Source organism: Montipora capricornis, chromosome 7 (genome assembly GCF_036669925.1).
Source record: "Montipora capricornis isolate CH-2021 chromosome 7, ASM3666992v2, whole genome shotgun sequence".
NCBI classification, from domain to species: Eukaryota; Metazoa; Cnidaria; class Anthozoa; order Scleractinia; family Acroporidae; genus Montipora; species Montipora capricornis.
This window is the reverse complement of record NC_090889.1, coordinates 12,578,198-12,595,697: the sequence shown is the minus strand read 5'-3', so window position 1 is coordinate 12,595,697 and position 17,500 is coordinate 12,578,198. Positions and strand designations below refer to the sequence as shown.

The 17,500-nt window shown below is 39.0% G+C and overlaps 1 protein-coding gene and 1 long non-coding RNA gene across 2 annotated transcripts in view; both read left to right on the top strand.

Moving 5' to 3' along the window:
* The window catches only part of LOC138055653 (inactive tyrosine-protein kinase 7-like), a 64,425-nt gene that overhangs the window by 30,734 nt on the left and 16,191 nt on the right, over positions 1-17,500 (top strand). The window contains exons 8-12 of the mRNA XM_068901539.1: positions 852-1,130; positions 1,544-1,795; positions 4,499-4,750; positions 6,005-6,277; positions 7,709-7,981. Of these exons, the coding sequence (XP_068757640.1) occupies positions 852-1,130; positions 1,544-1,795; positions 4,499-4,750; positions 6,005-6,277; positions 7,709-7,981 (1,329 nt within the window). The remainder of the gene's footprint in view (positions 1-851; positions 1,131-1,543; positions 1,796-4,498; positions 4,751-6,004; positions 6,278-7,708; positions 7,982-17,500) is intronic.
* On the top strand, positions 8,293-16,924 carry LOC138058214 (uncharacterized). Its single transcript, XR_011133825.1, has 3 exons — positions 8,293-8,416; positions 15,450-15,491; positions 16,821-16,924. It is a non-coding gene; the product is annotated as an uncharacterized lncRNA (long non-coding RNA).

The following is a 17,500-nucleotide window of genomic DNA, read 5'->3' as shown; positions in this document are numbered from 1 at the left end:
CCTGAGGTCGCTCACAGGACTGCTATTACGTTGATGGTGGGTTGAAATGAAAGTTCAATCCTTGTCAATTGATTTTGATGTGGAATTGTGATCGTGGGAACATTTTATCTTGGCATATTTGACTCAAATTGGTTTGCCCCTGAGAATTTAGTTTCCAGCCGTTGGTTTTTATTATACCGTTGACAACAGAGAAATTGAAGAATCGCTCAAATTTGCCTCTGATCAGGCCCCAGTTTTTCAAACGATGGATATCGCAGGATAAATCCCTATCCAGTGGATAAGTAATAGCGATATCAATAGGGCTATCCAATGGATAGTGATTTATCCGGTGGATAGCGTTATCCACCCAGTTTTGAACGACTGGGGCCTGGAAAATAAACACACAGGAGGGAAGTTACCCTCAATGGCAATGAGGTTAGGCTTTTTATTTGATATATATGTATTTTTTTTTCTATGTAATTATCTTCTTAAGCCTTTTATTGGGATTCCCACACAAATCCTTATATTTTTGTCGGCCATGCTCACACTGAGCTTGGGATGCTTGTGACCTATCAGGCCAACTGGGAGCTGGTCACTTGAAAGTTCTTAATGTAACCCGTAATAGGTGGATGCACGTTTAAGGGTGGACGTATGAAACTTTCATGGGTTTGGGTCCTGTTTAAGGCTGGATTTTTTTCAGGTTTCTTTTGCAAATGACCAAGTTGCTTCATAACTGCGATGATCACTTTCACTGATACCTACACAACCGCAGTTATAGTATACGAAATTCAGTTTCATATATTCTCTCTCTCATTTCATTATCATATATTATTACATTGGCATTGTTCATCCGTCACTTTTTTCTTCTTTAGCCGGATTTAAAGACGAAAAACTACAACAACTACTTATATATGGCAGACCTGGCAAAATACGTTGTACTGCAGAAGGAAATCCTCCTCCGCAATTTGAATGGACGAAAAACGATAGCCTACTCTTAGAGAAAGACAGATTCACACAGTTGTCAGACGGCAGTTTGCAGATCGATACAGTAGGGCGGGAAGATAAGGGAGCTTACAAATGTTCTATAAAACAAACCAAAGGAAGTGAGAGAATCACTGTTTATTCCCAAGTTATCAACGTGTCTGTCATAGGTAGGTAAAGGTGGAAATGATGAAGTTTTCATTCGTAATAAAGCTTCGCGGTCTAAGCTGACTGGGTTTTTGTCTAAGGGTAAATCTGGTTTAATCTGTTTGCACACTATATGCGAATAGGGCAACGATAAAGAAGCAATGACCAAGCATTGTTGAGATTATTACTTACCCATAGTTTGGACAGTGTTATCGTTACTAAATCGTGTTCAAATTCATTTTCAATTTGGCCGCTCCAAGCGTAGATTTATTCTTTCTTTATGGTACAAAAACGTGAGTGCAATAGAGTTACAAGCATTTATCTACTTGAAGCAACTTCCTTCCTGGAAAGTCGTGACGACAAAATCATGGTTATAAACTGCAGTTTAATTCATACCTGATTAAATTGACAGGCCCGTTCTCTCTTTTGTTTTAAGTTCCACCAAATGTAAAGCTATCAGGGTCACGCCATAATGTACGTGAAGGAGATGACATTAATTTGACTTGTATTGTCCATGGTTTTCCAAAGCCCCAAATAAGCTGGTTTAAAGATAAACTTCAGTTAAAAGAAGAAGAGAAAGCGAACTTGGTTAAAAGAAACATAACAGAAGAAGGAGAAGGCACCTACGCCTGTAAAGCAAAGAACCAAGGAGGCTCCGAAAATGATACCTTTGATGTCATAGTTGATGGTAAGAGGGAACGTAATGCCTCACAGTTTTCATGATAGAAAGAAATATTATTTCATGAACGGTCGTGATTAGATTGCATACTTGAGAGTAAGTTTGGACACAAATGACATTGACAGAACGAATTTGTCCTCAGGAATATGCGCAAATACCAGTTCCAACATTTCAAAGTGCGAGGAGCAATCGTGCAATTAATAAGTAATCTGAATTCCTTGAGTCTAACCTCTCCAGAAGAATTGTTGGTAGCACTTCCTGCTTTTTTTGTTTTCTAATTACGTCCGTTACATATAGACAGTACTAGCATGCCTAAAACCATTTTCGATGGCCACATCGTTGAAGATTGAACATTGAAGATTGAACATTGAAGATTTCTGTGAATTAAGCCATGCGTAACGCAATTTTAAGCAAAACAAAAACCTGAAAATAAATTGTCTTTAAGACTAGTTATAAATTAGACTCTGCTTAAGTATTTTTTTCTGGCCAACAGAATTTATTTTTTATAATTATACTACAACGTTTTTAGTTAAGACTACAGTACACTCAATTATTTATCATGAAATCAAAGATAACTATTGGAGACAACCTTTTCAAGACAAACTGAAATCACACTTAAGAACCAGAATTTAAAAAGTCAGCACACGTTTTTTGGTGACCAGTTAAAGACATAAGTGAAAAAAAGAAGTCCTCAAGGCTTTTCTTTTGGCCCTCCTATGTAGAAATTTTATCAAAATGATAGCATGATACGAATTTCCAAAGATGAACGCTGACAAGCATTAGGGCAAATAAAGCTCTGGCCAAACGAGAGCGTGAGTTGATGAGAGTTGACGAGAGTTGAAACTCTTGAGAGTGATCGTGAGTTGGCCAAACGAGAGCGAGAGTTGACGAAGGTTTGTCGAGAGTTTCACGCGTGAAAATAAAGAGAACCTGGGAAAAACCTATCCAATGTGTTTTTTTTTTTTAATTGGTGAGATGACTAAGTTTAACAACATTTTTTCACCCTTTGAAGCCAATCTGTTTCTGACACGGTGCATTTCATAAGTTAATTCTAATGTTAACATAATGTAGTGGAAACACTTCGGTCACCAATGACCCCAATTTCTTCAAAGTGGATAACTAAAAGAAATCAATGCATTCAAACTTGGAAATAATGATGTAATAAAGTAAAACCCCTCAAGTAAGAACCTATTTTTAAGAACCTGTTAGCCAAAAAATTGTCCTTTAGACTCCCTCTTAACAAGAGCCTGTTGACCCTAACATTTGAAACAGGTTCTTATTTTCTAAAGTCTAAAACGTATGTGCACTTTGGCAAATAAGATCAATTGATTGATGTTCTGAAGATTCATGTAATATTTCAGTTTTACTCATTATAGTCATTTTTATGTGGATTTTTTAATTCTCTTTAAATGTTACTCAAAAGACACTGTTATGACGGCCTCATAATGGGATTTTATGGCAAGGCATTGCTTAGATAGTGGTTTGCAGGCTAAGGCGGCAGGCTCCAAGCCTGTCTTATTCCAGCCAATCAGAATTCAGGGCGTTCCGGACGATATCGTTCTTAAGCGCCTTTTTCCGTGCACTCGCCCCCTTTCGATCGCTCACCATCATGCTGTTCACATCGCTTGTTGGAACCAATTTTCAGCAATTTTTAGGCAAGTCCCTCTTTTCCTTTTATTTTTGCTGTTATTCAGTGGCTGAGCCGCGTGTTTTAGTTCTTGATGATTCTTTTATTCGCCCTTTGCGCCTTTTACTGTCCCGTGATTTCCCCCATTTTACCTTTGATTTTAAGTTATCTCACCGTGCCTTGATTAGCCTGCGTAGCAAGCGTTCCTGTTCGATAGATGAAGAGCTCCGAAACGATTTTCCAGAAACTGGCCGCGCGAAAGTTGGGGCAAGAGACTGAGGGAACGCTTGCAAGAACACCCCCTACTTTTGAAAAACCCGTTTGCCCACGAACGGGGGCTTCTGATTGGTGCGGCACAGTCACAATGATTGACAGGTGATAAATTTTCCACCAAAATGTTTCTTGTTAGTTCTAGCGTGACAAAGACAATGGCGGAAGATGTGAAAGGATTTGAATCGTGTGTTCAAGCTAAGCGAATCGGTTCTCGCTTTTACATTGAAAAGGGAACAAGAACTGTCAATACGCAATCTCTTTAACTGTATAGATGCAATGGCCGTTTTGCCAACAGAATTCGGAAAAAGCTTAATTTTCCAGGTGCGGAACAGGCTCCTCGAGTATCATCGTGATTTCTCCACTTCAAAGCTTCATACGCGATCAAGTAAATGGTTGAGGTAGATTGTATGGAAATGACAGCCTGTGATTTAAATGACAATCTAGACTGCTCGGACGATATCCATCAAGGAAAATTCAGTATTATTTACGCGTCAGCTGAAGCCGCTGCGGACAATAGACCTTTTCGGCTTGTACATTTTGTTTTCCCAATACAGATCATGTGATAATACTCAAGAGGTTTGGTCTTTTGTTTTGTTCATTAAAATGAGGGCATGAAAGCATGAATATGCTAGCCTGCACGCAGGCGGTTGGATGGTCGAAAAACCGGAATTCGTAATGAGGTCGCCATCTTGGATTCGCGCGGCTAGGTCTGGGCCGGGTTGAGGGTCGACAAAGCGAGCGAGGGGAGGGGGGCGGAGAGGAGACGATAGAGATTGAGCAAATGTGATGTCTATATTTATCTGTTTCTCTAGCTCCTCCTAAGCTGGATGCTGCTCTTAAGAAAGACTCTATGCTTGTGTTGTTTCACTCTACATTACAATTAAAATGTATTGAGACAGGAGACCCAGAACCAAACGTCACCTGGACTAACAATGGAACTCAAGTTGCTAATAACAACACTCTTGTTATCACTGATGTGACTTTCAAGGATGCTGGCCAATATGGATGTGTTGCAAAGAACAGGGCAGGAAATGTAAGCGGCAAAATTTGGATTGAAGTAATAGGTAAGTCAGCTAAATCACAGGGCACCCAAGGAAACTGTGTAACCATTGGAATATTTAACCGTAATATGAATTAAAACGGTCTTGAATTAAATCAATCTACTTTACAAGAAATGTCATGGATTGAGCAACAACGAGGAATGCATACAGTCGTACATTTAATTAATTACGATCTTACAAATGAGGTTATAACTATGCTGCAGCATAAAACGTAACTGGAACTCTGTAAAGTCACTGTAAGCATCCTTTAACTAAGAGCGCTTACATTATATTGCAAATTGGTTTAATTTCCAACCAAGATGTCAAGAAATATAACTGCATGTAGTCCACATGCCATTACAACTTACCATGCCCCTTCCTATTGCATTAAGGGTAGTAATGGGTAATTTCGTAAACCGTGAATTGCCTTTTTTTATTTCCCGTGAAATGTGAGATGACCTTTTTTCACGTAAAACGTGATTTTGTCAATTGCTGTGAGCAATGATTTTTGAGAATGCCTATCCGTGAAATAAGAATCGAATGTTTAATTCACCGTGAACCGTGACGTGATTTTGCTTCATGGTTTTGTTTGTTTGTTTTTTGTATTTATTTTGCGGGAGTAGGAGCTCGAGAAATTATAACAATGGACTGTAATAATACCTCGGCAGAGCAAGATACAACAACGCCATCTAGATTGCATGATTCACTGAAACGTGAGCCTTCGACACGTGACCTCGCTAGCCTTGACGGCTTTGTTGGTCAATTAACACGGCGAAAACTAGCTCGGAAATCGTCTCAGAAGGTCGCGAGGCTCTTCCCAGTGAGTTTCTGCCCCTCTTTACCGCACTCTGCATTATGTGCCTTTACTCCTAGAGCTTGTCGCCTATATCTTCTTAGTTAAAGAAGGTTACAGTTGTATTCCTTTGTATAGCTTTCAGCGATCTGGATCGAGGAGAAAGCGACGTCATTTACTCACTAGCTTAAATTTTGGGCTCTCAGGTTTTCAAATTCATGTTCTGCATACTAAGTAAGCCGCATTCACACACCGCATTTTCAAGCTAAGAGTAAATGACCTCACTTTCTCGAGGCAGGCTCTGCGTTCTTTTCTGCTGATGTCGAAATAAAAGGCAAAATTATTTTGGATGTAGAATTGTGTAGTTGTTTAATAGTGGTTGGAATATGTTACATTCTGCAATAGTCAGTAATATTTAATAAAAATGCGTTATATACAGTTTACTCTTATAAAGTATTTTCCCAAAATACTCTTATTTTAATCAGTGCCTCCTGTAGTTTCCGTGTCCCCACAAAACCAGACTGTCGTTGAAGGAGAAACAACCAACATTAGCTGCAAGGCGAGTGGTGTACCACATCCAAAACTATCGTGGAAATTTGAAAACAGAGAGCTTCCTAGGGATGCCTTCATTACACATACTTCGAACCAGTCACTTCTTCAGTTACCAAAAACTGCAAAGAATATGGAGGGATGGTACAAGTGTATAGCCAAAAACGAGGCTGGTGAAGAATATTCCAATTCTTCTCTTCATGTATTAGGTTTGCTTTTTCTGCTATGAGTTTTGTATTCGATTTAGAGTACGTGCCGCGTTCTTTTGAAAACAAAAGGGTTTGAATTGAGTATATTTACTTTCAAATGAGATAGATTACAGTTCAAAAGGCAGCCATGTCGATTTCCCGCTACTCCGGCATAAAAGGAATGCAACTTATAGAAGTTACGATTTAAGACCTGACGTTTTGACTGCCTAGTGCTTTCCTCAGGCGTGATCTAAACCTGTTACGTGACTCCTTTTATAAGCCCACTAGTTAGCGGACATCAAAGTTAACGCAGACTTGGTGAAAAGTCTGCAGGCTTTTGAAATGTGGTGTTGAGAAAAATGGTCAACATTAGCTGGAAAAAGAAGCTCGCCAACGAGAGAGTGTTGCAAATGGCTGGTGAAAATTGCAGATTGTTGTATACGATTCAGAGAAGGAAAATAGAACATTTTGGACATGTCGTGAAACACAATGAAATGCTAAGAGTAATCATGGACGGAAATGTTGAAGGAACAAAAGGTAAAGGACGACAGGGAAAAATATATTTAGTTGGTATTTGCATATGGACAAAGCAGAAAAAGAAAAAAGTTACCATTAGGAAGTATAAGGACGGATAAAGTATCACATAACCTCCTACCTCCGCAGGAGATGGAACTTTACTGATATGAGTTAGCGCCATTTCTTATCAATGAGGTGTAAACAGGTGTCAGGTACGCTGTGTATACTAGTCCTTGCAATGACTGCGAACACGAGTATAACATCGGGCAAACCAAACGTCAGTTTCGCGTTCGTTTAAAGAAGCGCGAAAGAGCAGTATTCCTTTGCAAAAAAAAGTAATTAAGCTTTGTCGTAACAAGCTTGCTAGACCAGCCATGGAATTGGGTGAAATATGTAATTCAAACATTATCACCACCAACTGGCGGTACCATCAACTGAACGCCTTTCATTGGAAGCTTGGCACATTAATTCCGCCCACGCTCTTTCAAAACGTGATCATGGCGGTCTTTTACTTTACACCTATTTACACCTTATTGATAGAAAGTGACGCTAGTTAGTGAGTGTATGAAAGGAGTAGTATAAAAGCTTAAGATCACCTCTCGAGAAGATACTAGGCAGAAGTGGAGCAGCGTGAAACTATATTAAATTTACTTTTCCAGCGATTGGTTGGATTTGCCGAGAAAGAAGTCGTTTCTTGCTGCAATATAATAATTTTTTTTTATACTTTTGATTCCCAGCTTTCAGTCTCTTTACTGCATATTACAAATTCTGCAGTAAAATTTGACCAGCTTTCAAAAATTAACTTATTTATCTCATTAAAATTCCCCAATCGTCGTTCAAATTTTCCTTTCTTAACACTAATTTCATTTTTTTAAGCAATGAGCTGGAACTTTGTGAGGATATTTATCTGACCAAATTGTGTCATTTTAATCTCAGAATTTCCCACTGCTGAGATATCTCCAAACCCACATCCCCCAATGCTGGAAGGTGATAAACTGGCATTGACTTGCAAAGCCAATGAAGCTACACGGCAAATCACGTGGGAAAAGAATAACGTTTCTAAGATTCAAAGGGCCAACATCACTGAAAACGGTGACAGCAGCATCCTCCTTATTGAAAAAGTTCAAGTTTCTGACAGTGGTGAATACTCATGCAAAGCACTGAACAAGGCAGGCTCTGTATCCTCGTCTGTTGATATCAAAATAAGAGGTAAAATTATTTTGGATTTAATAATAGTCTAATAGTGATTGGAGAATGTAAAATTTCCTTTAATGAATTAACTAACTCTTTGTCCTTGCTAGGGTACCCAGTTCTTCCCTCCTCCGAACAAAGTTGTGTCGTAATTTGTGTGATCTTTGACTAAAAACAGACAACATTGAATGGGGGAGGGGGAGCTGGGGGGACGGGGGGTGGGTCTTTTGGAAAATTTAAAGCGTATTACAAATAGCCCTGTTATTTTACGCATAAAATCTGTTGTACAGACACAATGTGTCAACTTATTTTGACGCCGATTGTAGGTGCGTTATCAAGGTAAGGGTCTGCAGAGCACATCGACTGTCAAAAATATAAACTTTCGTGGTAGCACATTGGTGATCAAGTTTGATCTTCCAACTGCATAAATATGGCAGAAATGGAAGTATACGTGTAAGTTCCTAAATCTGTAATCGTTAGTTGTTGTCCTTCTGTAGCATTTGAGAATAATGGTTCCAAGTTCGAGTGAGGCCTAACACTACTGTGAAGCTTTTATACCCAATTATTCCATCAGGGATCAACCCTAGTATTGGAATTGGGCCCACACAAGGACAGAGAAAAACTCTGACCAGGGTGGGATTTGAACCCACGACCTTCGGATTAGATCATCGCTGCTCTACCGACTGAGCTACAAGGCCAGAACGGGAGCAGACCGTGGGTATGTGAGATGTTATTCACAAGGACAAATTCGGCTCGGCCCAAGCCTAATTTTAGGTAATCGTTAGTTGTTGTCCTTCAGTGGCATTTGAGAATAATGGTTCCAAGTTCGAGTGAGGCCTAACACTACTGTGAAGCTTTTTGGTACGAAAAATAGCATTGCGTGACTAGCATTACTGTCTAGAAGCTTCGCGAGGGTTTGTAGTTTGTTTATTTTTAGATTCGTGCGTAAGCATTTCTAAATCGGTGTGTTTTGTAATCTTTCTATAATTAGAGTGATTACTATTTTAGAAAGTTCTAGAAGTTTATTGTAAGAGTATATAAGTAGACGAGTCCAAGCGGTGTGTTTTTTTAACTAGTTTTTCACAAACGAAGAGAGTTGGCGTTAGTCGTGTTTAGTCAAGTGTGACAGAAGCAGTGTTTACTCAAGTTGGCGGAGGCCGTGTAAGTTTATCGAGTACGTGTTGTTCAGAGTTTACTTCGTGGAAACTACGTTCACTTTGGAATAAACCTTCTTGTTGTTATTCCGACAACCCTGCGTTCAGTTTAGTTTGTAAACTACCTTTCCTCAAAACATTCGAACTCGTAACACTTTTAGACCCAATTTTTCCATCAGGAATCAACCCTAGTATTGGAATTGGGCCCACACAAGGACAGAGAAAAACTCTGACCAGGGTGGGATTTGAACCCACGACCTTCGGATTAGATCACCGCCGCTCTACCGACTGAGCTACAAGGTCAGAACGGAAGCAGGCTGTGTGTATGTGAGATGTTCTTCACAAGGACAAATTCGGCTCGGCCCAAGCCTAATTTTAGGTAATCGTTAGTTGTTTTTCTCTGTCCTTGTGTGGGCCCAATTTTCTCTGTCCTTGTGTGGGCCCAATTCCAATACTAGGGTTGATCCCTGATGGAATAATTAGGTATAAAGCTTCACAGTAGTGTTAGGCCTCACTCGAACTTGGAACCATTATTCTCAAATGCTACTGAAGGACAACAACTAACGATTACCTAAAATTAGGCTTGGGCCGAGCCGAATTTGTCCTTGTGAATAACATCTCACATACCCACGGCCTGCTCCCGTTCTGGCCTTGTAGCTCAGTCGGTAGAGCGGCGGTGATCTAGTCCGAAGGTCGTGGGTTCAAATCCCACCCTGGTCAGAGCTTTTCTCTGTCCTTGTGTGGGCCCAATTCCAATACTAGGGTTGATCCCTGATGGAATAATTGGGTAAAAAGCTTCACAGTAGTGTTAGGCCTCACTCGAACTTGGAACCATTATTCTTAAATCTGTGTTCAGTCACCTTAAGAATTACAGCTTATGACGGAATAGGGGGTTGAAAAGGTCAATGTAAAAACAATTTTATCGCTGACTGTAGAATAAAACAAGGCTTAAAGTATGGTTATTCCTCAATGAATGAGTTGCCAGTAATGAGATCCCTGCTTTATACGTAAAGGGTTCTGGGATCGCGAGGGGGCAAACATTGTAAGTCGTTGTAAGAAACTGTATAGTGGTAACTTATTTCGACGTCCAACAAACGATTTTGGAGAGAGATCAACCCTTTTTTTGACACAGTTTATTCAGAAATCGATCTAGGCAATGTTTATACTGGGCAAGTGTAACTTTTTGTTTGAATAACCGTGAAATATGAGATAAAATTTGCTGATTAACTTCCTTGCTTGCGTAATGTTATAAGGTATATTGTGAAATGATCATGAAATATTAAAAAAAATAAGGCATAAATCTGGAGAAAACAACTCAATAAACCCGTTTCATTTGTATTTACGTGTGTATAGCGGGCTAGCTTTTGGCCTGTTTCTAAACTCAGCAAATCAAATAACATTGCAAATATGCCTGGTGGCGATCATTTTGCTGTGTGGGTTTGTGACCAAGATCGAAAGTACCCAGAAAAGCAGAAGATTCTTCATCACGTTGAAATATTAAGATTTTACTCTTCCAGGAATTAGAAAAAAAAGTTTTTGTTGTTGGCTGGCTAGAGCTATTAACGTTTCAGTGAGTACAAAGGTCTGTTCAAATCATTTTGTACAAGGTTACAGAATCTCTGATAATGTCCTATCGGCCAACTTTGTAAGTAAAAGAGTACGATTAAGAGAGTAAACCTTAAAGACCTGCTCCAAGGATCAGATATACAGAGAACTAGTATATAAAGATGACACTTTTCACGTATTGTTTGAATTTGAAGCTTGACAAGTTTCCTTGGATCCAGTGAAATACTTGACGGAAGGAAAATGTTGTTTAACAGCTGAGGCATATGAATTCCCAGTGTTATCGAAATCAATTGAAACAGAGAATGTTGTACTCTCTGGAAAAGTAGCATTACAACAGCTTCCTCGAGACAGATTAGGAGATTGAAATATGGTTTGCTTGAGCATAATCATCGTAATACATTAAAATGATTCAGGGATACATGTACCCACAGAGTATGAAGAAAATAGTACGTAGCGGCTCAAAAACCGTTGGATTATTTCAATCAAACTAGAAATTGACGTTCGATTTCCTCATCTTTCGCGTCGCTCATTTTATCCCTCCAGAGAGTAATAGCTCTGTAAATACAATTTCCATCTTCTCTGCAGTCTCTGACAACGACTTCTTTCTTTGGAGGAGGTAAAATTTCCAGAAGCCATAATTCATTTACGCAAGACGTAACTAGTAAGAAAACAAGGAAGAGTTACGTTTTTGCAAACGTTGACCGTGTAGCACTTAAATTTCAACAGACTTGCCTACTAGAGGGTGATGTGAAGTGCTAGTTTTCTACCCATATGAACCATGTGAGCGTTAGACCTACTAATGGAAATAGGCCCTGGGAATTGAATCCACGACCCTCGGATTAGATCACCGCTGCTCTACCGACTGAGCTCTAAGGTCAAACGGGAGCAGGTCGTGGGAATTTAAGATGTCAATGTCACGGCAATGAGTATGTACAAGTACAAGGAAGGGTTACGTTTTTGCAAACGTTGCCCGTTTATCACTTATATTTCAACAGACTTAACTATTAAAGAAAGATGTGAAGTGCTAGTTTTCTACCCATATGAACCATGTGAGCGTTAGCCCTACTAATGGAAATGGGCCAACACAAGGACAGAGAAAAACTCTGACCAGGGTGGGAACTAGCGCTCACATGGTTCATATGGGTAGAAAACTAGCACTTTTCATCACCCTCTAATAGTTAAGCCTGTTGAAATGTAAGTGCTACTCGGCCAACGTTTGTAACTACTTAACCCTTCCTTGTACTTGTACATAGTCATTGCCGTGACATTGACATCTTAAATTCCCACTACCTGCTCCCGTCTGACCTTGTAGCTCAGTCGATAGAGGAGAGGTGATCTAAACCGAAGGTCGTGGGTTCAATGCCCACCCTGGTCAGAGTTTTTCTCTGTCCTTGTGTGGGCTCATTTCTATTAGAAGGGCTAAGTTAACGCTCACATGGTTCATATGAGCAGAAAACTAGCACTTCACATCATCCTCTATTGGTTACGTCTAATTCAAAAACAGCTTATACACACGAAAATACAACGGAAATAGCTTTATTGAGTTACTTGCTTCAGATTTATACCAAATTTTGTAATATTTTGAGACCAGGACGCGATGTCAACATTTCAAAATAAACCTTACGCAAGCAAGGAAGCTCTTCAGTAAATGTTATCTCATATTTCACGGTTATTCAAACAAAAACTTACACTTGCCACGTATCAACATTGCCCAAATCGATTTGTGATAAAACAGTGTCGAAAAACCCGTTGATCTCTCTCGATAATCGTTTTTTGGACGTCGAAATAAGTTTCCGCTCTACATTTTCTTGCAGCGCCTTGCAATGTTTGTCTCCCTGGCGATCCCAGAACCCTTTGCGTATAAACAGGGATCTGATTACTGGTGACTCATTCATTATGCAAAATTCGCTCATTATTTATTTATTTATTTATTTATTTATTTTATTTTATTTTATTTTTTGACAACATATGCTTACTTAAAATAATAGAAAATAGAAATAAAGCACCTTTAACAGCCGCGGTTAGCATAAAATTTCAACAGACGGATTTTTTTCATAATTCGCTGATAGATGTTGTTGAATTCATTACAACCCCAGCAACTAGCGTTATAGCTAACTTTGGACATAACAGATTGATCTAATCTTACCACTGGCCAACCAAGTTTTACAGTTTTTAAATAATTTTCATAATAACATCAAAGTCACAATTGAATTTGGGGAAAAAAGCCAAATCCCTTTCCTCGATATTCTTCTTAAATTCGTAATCAACACAATTTCTCTACATCTATTTATCGTAAGAAAACTTTTACGGGTCTTTATACCAAATGGGACTCATTCACACCTAGGAAATACAAGATTCAACCTTATCCGCACACTTCCTTTTCGTTGTTATCGTATTTGTTCGTCTCCTTTTCTCTTGTAATCATCACTTAATGATCTCCGGAAGTTGTTACAGAATGGTTCTCCAGTAGGTATTGTAGTAGGTATTGTAAACTATAATATTAATGATTTTTTAAGGCAACAACAAAATTACAGCAATAACACAAATATCAAGATGCTGACCACCAAACAACGTTACCTAAAATGATAACTGACATAGTCTTACCCGAAGTTGGGTTTACAAAGTAACGTCATCGCTTGGCAGCTTAAATGTAACAGTTGTATTAATAAATTTTACGGTCAGTTGCATCGACCGTAGAGCCGACCTTAGAGTTGCCGGGATTGTAATGAATTTTGCATTGGTAAGGCGTTGTTCAGTTTTCCCAAATTTTTGCCTGTTAAATTTTCCATTTATTTAATTTAATTTTATTTTTTTATGTATTGTTATTATAGACGATTCATTTGTAGTCGGACACACCTAGGAAATACAGTAAATACGAGAAATTTAGTAAAGTAGCAGCTCTTAGTCCGTTGAAAATATTTGAGCTAATGCAGCATGCATAGCATTTTTGCAGATTCATCTGAAAGATTTTCACTTCAAAAACTTAATGGAAACGAATTTACAGGGCAATTCCAAGATCATCTCGAGAAGGAGAAAATGCGTTTTCACCATATTTGGTTTTAAAAAATCCTCGTCGGCCTTCCGTGAATACCACTGAACGAGGAAAAACTGTGTTCGGCCACCTTAATAAAATGCGTTATATACATTTTGCTCTTATAAAGTTCACCCAAAAACACCCGATTATCATTTTACAAAAGAAGCAAGGCTGGATACTCTACAGCCAATACTCAGTAGTGTACCTTAAACTAGTCTCAAATACTCAAGTAAAGCAGCTCAGACCACGAATCAGTAAACCGGTTGATATATTTTACGAGCAATAGTACGTGCAATGCCGATCGTGTTATTTGGGCACTTGAAAACACTTTCAAAGTCCTGAAAGTGATTGCTGTCACGGTAGCGCACTCTTGTAGAGAAAAAATAATGTAGTTGGCAACAATGAAAGAATCGCTACCTTCCTCTTAATTTTTCGAGTATTGGTGCCGATGGCATCGCAGAAGATCAGAATAAAAAATCCCTTCTCAAGATTGAGGAAAACTGTACATCGACGTAAAATTTAAAGTTTTGAAGCTGTGCTAGTAGGCTTAGATGAGAGTGTGTTATGAAACATTGCAAAGGGATAACTTAAGTTAGTTTTATTAAAATTATTCATTGGATATTGGGAGCGCCTCTTCCCATACCCATATCTACCTTTTAGTTTTAATAGAAGGCATAGCAAACATTCGCTTGCCTCTTAAAGGCCCACCTTCAACCGACAGGCTTTTCGACCGTTTGTTTTTTTTATGGATATTTGCACTGTTTATCACAGCGATCTGATTGGATAAATTTCAGCTTTGGCTGGATTTTCATGTATGAAAATTGTTCTACGGCACGCAAAGCCTGTCGGTTGAAGGTGGGCCTTTAAGTTGTATTGAGAAGTATTTTTGTGCGCGGCAGCGGGGTAGCTAATTTATGCAGACCATTACTCTCTTTGAGTGATCATAGTTATGCATAACTCTTCTAGTCTATCAACAAGCGTTGTTAATTTGTATCTTCCAGCACTTTCCTGTGTGATGCTTCTGGATGCAAAAGCCTTAAAACTCGCTTCTGAACCCTTTCGATTAAATCAGCCAAATAGACTGGTAAACTAAAATGGAAATCTTGAGAGGCATGTGATCAATACCAGCGCGCTAAAGTTGCCTAAGCAAATAAATTCGCTGAGAGGCTTTACTTCGCAGAAATTTTGTCAACATGATCATTCCACGATCGAAACACCTTATATTTTAGCCGATTTAACCATTTAACAAAACAAATGGGAGTTTTGACAATTTATTGTCTGCATTCGCCATCGTCCACGTAATCGTCCAGAGGTAGTTTTAGTTTGAGACAAGTGTGCGGGTTCTTTTACGTCCCACAGGATTATGAACATTGAAGGGTTGTGAGACGGGACCTCCAGCTTATCGTCCTTATCCCAGAAGCCTAGATAGTCTAACCATTTGCAGATGTAATTAAAAAGGCAGCACTTTCTCCTCAGTTACTTAAAGACCCTGAGTGTTGGTCCGTCCGGAGCTGAACTCACGACCTCCCGCGTGACAGCCCGGTGCTCAACCAACTGAGCCACCGGTTGACAGAATTTTTGCTTGCATGGGTTAAAAACAGTCCTGAATAAATAAAAACAAAAGGTTGGGATAGGAATTTGCCAATTAAGGTTGTAGAGTTAAAGTTGGAGAACTCACTCCCAACAATACACTGAAAATAAAAGTTGAGTTTTCTGAATTCTTTTTCGATAGGGCGCCAAGACCAAAAGGCTAAAAATCTCAAAGCCAGAACAGGTAGGTTGTTTCAAGTGTTGCGATTAACTTCTTTGTTCTTTGTTCCTTTCAAAGGTCTCTGTTCCACCGTCTAGTCTGTTAATAATCAATATGTGAGCAAAAACGTAATGGGACTTGACGGTTGTCTACTCACGCAGGTTTTTATTTATTTATTATTTTTTTTCGAATTCAGGAAGTGAGTATGTATTGCCAAATCATTTAAGTGTCTTTAAGTGAGACATCTGGCGTAACAGACTAACTTATGATTCATGAGTTGGCTGATCTGCCACAAACTAGTGCAGCAAGATCTAGTCCAATCCTTTCATGGTAGGACTACTGTCTTTGTCCATTCCCATGGGTATCTAACCGTAGAACCTCCATCGGGATTCCATAAGTTCTGCATCAACAACTTCAGGATGCAATGAACGACTTGATTGGCATATCTGGCAGTAACAATATATCCCAAAAATATCTGGCAAACCATCAATATATACAAAAATTATTTTAAATCAATTGCAGGCTATGCAAATTCTCATAAACTTTCTTTGGAGGTGAGAGGGCAGAAAGAAAAAAAGGGGTTGTTTACCTGTCAATTGTTACACTAAACTCCAGAGTGTATCTAGGTGTCTTAGGATTCATACTTTTTACTTCTGTTTTTCTTTCTTCTACTTGACAGCTAAAATGCCTAAAAATTAGAATGAAACATTAAAATAACCACTAAAAACTGTTGAAAAACATAAAAGAGATACATCAAAAGGAAAGAGAATCATGGATGGACAGAAAGGCACAACATTGAAACGGATTGCATTTGGTCAATCTTGCAAAAAGTCGGCACGAGGTTTTTCACCAGGATAAAGGTCGTTTCTTTTCAGAATCATCTTGTTTGTGACTTAACGATAATTTTATCAGTAAAGGATTTCCTGGCATTACCATTTTCGAGTTTTGAACTCATGATTAATTAAAGTTGTCCCCGAAATACCCTAACATAACGTGGCATGGCCCCTTTAAGTTTTTCCCTTAAATTGATAATACCATATAGACCGTATTCATGAATCGCGGCCAATAAATCATCCTTTTGTCTTTGTGCTGATCATCCTCACTAGCCTCACTTTGGCAGAAAAAGTCTTTTGAATTTTCCTTTGCTAACGAGGCTAGTGAGGATAATTAGCACAAAGAGAAAAAAATCATTTATGAATATGGTCCATAGCAATATCTGAAAAATCGTTTGGTTCCTTTAAGCTCTCATAAATGAGGAAGAGTACTAACTTTGCCACTCCAAATTCGGCCTCGAATTGCATATATCCTGCGCGTTGAAAAACTTGCACCCACGCATGGTTCTGTTTTTTACAGCTACCAGAGCTATAGAGTGGTACTACATCGTTGGCCCTTTGTCTGCTGTGGTGTTATCAGCATTAATCATCTGGTACCTTTGCAAACGACGAATGACAGGTACACATCACCACATCTTACGTAAAATAGTGTTACATGTTTCTATGTCACAGTACGCATTTGTGATCTCGTGGAGCAGTGGAATACATCGGAAAGGTTATTCTCTATGTTTTTAGTGTAGTAGCAGTAGTAGTAGTAGTAGTAGTAGTAGTAGTAGTAGTAGTAGTAGTAGTAGTAGTAGTAGTAGGTCTAAAGCATTCGCGATTTCGTTCGTTGTCATGACAATTACCAGCATCCTCTTCGGCATAAAGTCATGTTTACTTGGTCTTATAATCTCAGTCTTCAAAGAACGTGGTCTATTTATCCACACCAACTATATATTTCCTTGTTTTTTTCTTCCTATGATCTTTGCTTCCCTGTACTGAACAGCCACAGCGAGGTAAGTCAATTATTATTTTTTGGTCAACTCACTTGTACATATCAAATGAAAGATATTACAATTGAAACCACTGGGAACTCGGAAAAATCCGAGACCCAGATGGGATTCGAACCCACGACCCTCCGTGATCTTGTACGGATGCTCTAAACACTGAGCTACTGGAGACTGTATGGTGAGAAAGGGTGAAATGTGCACGACCCTC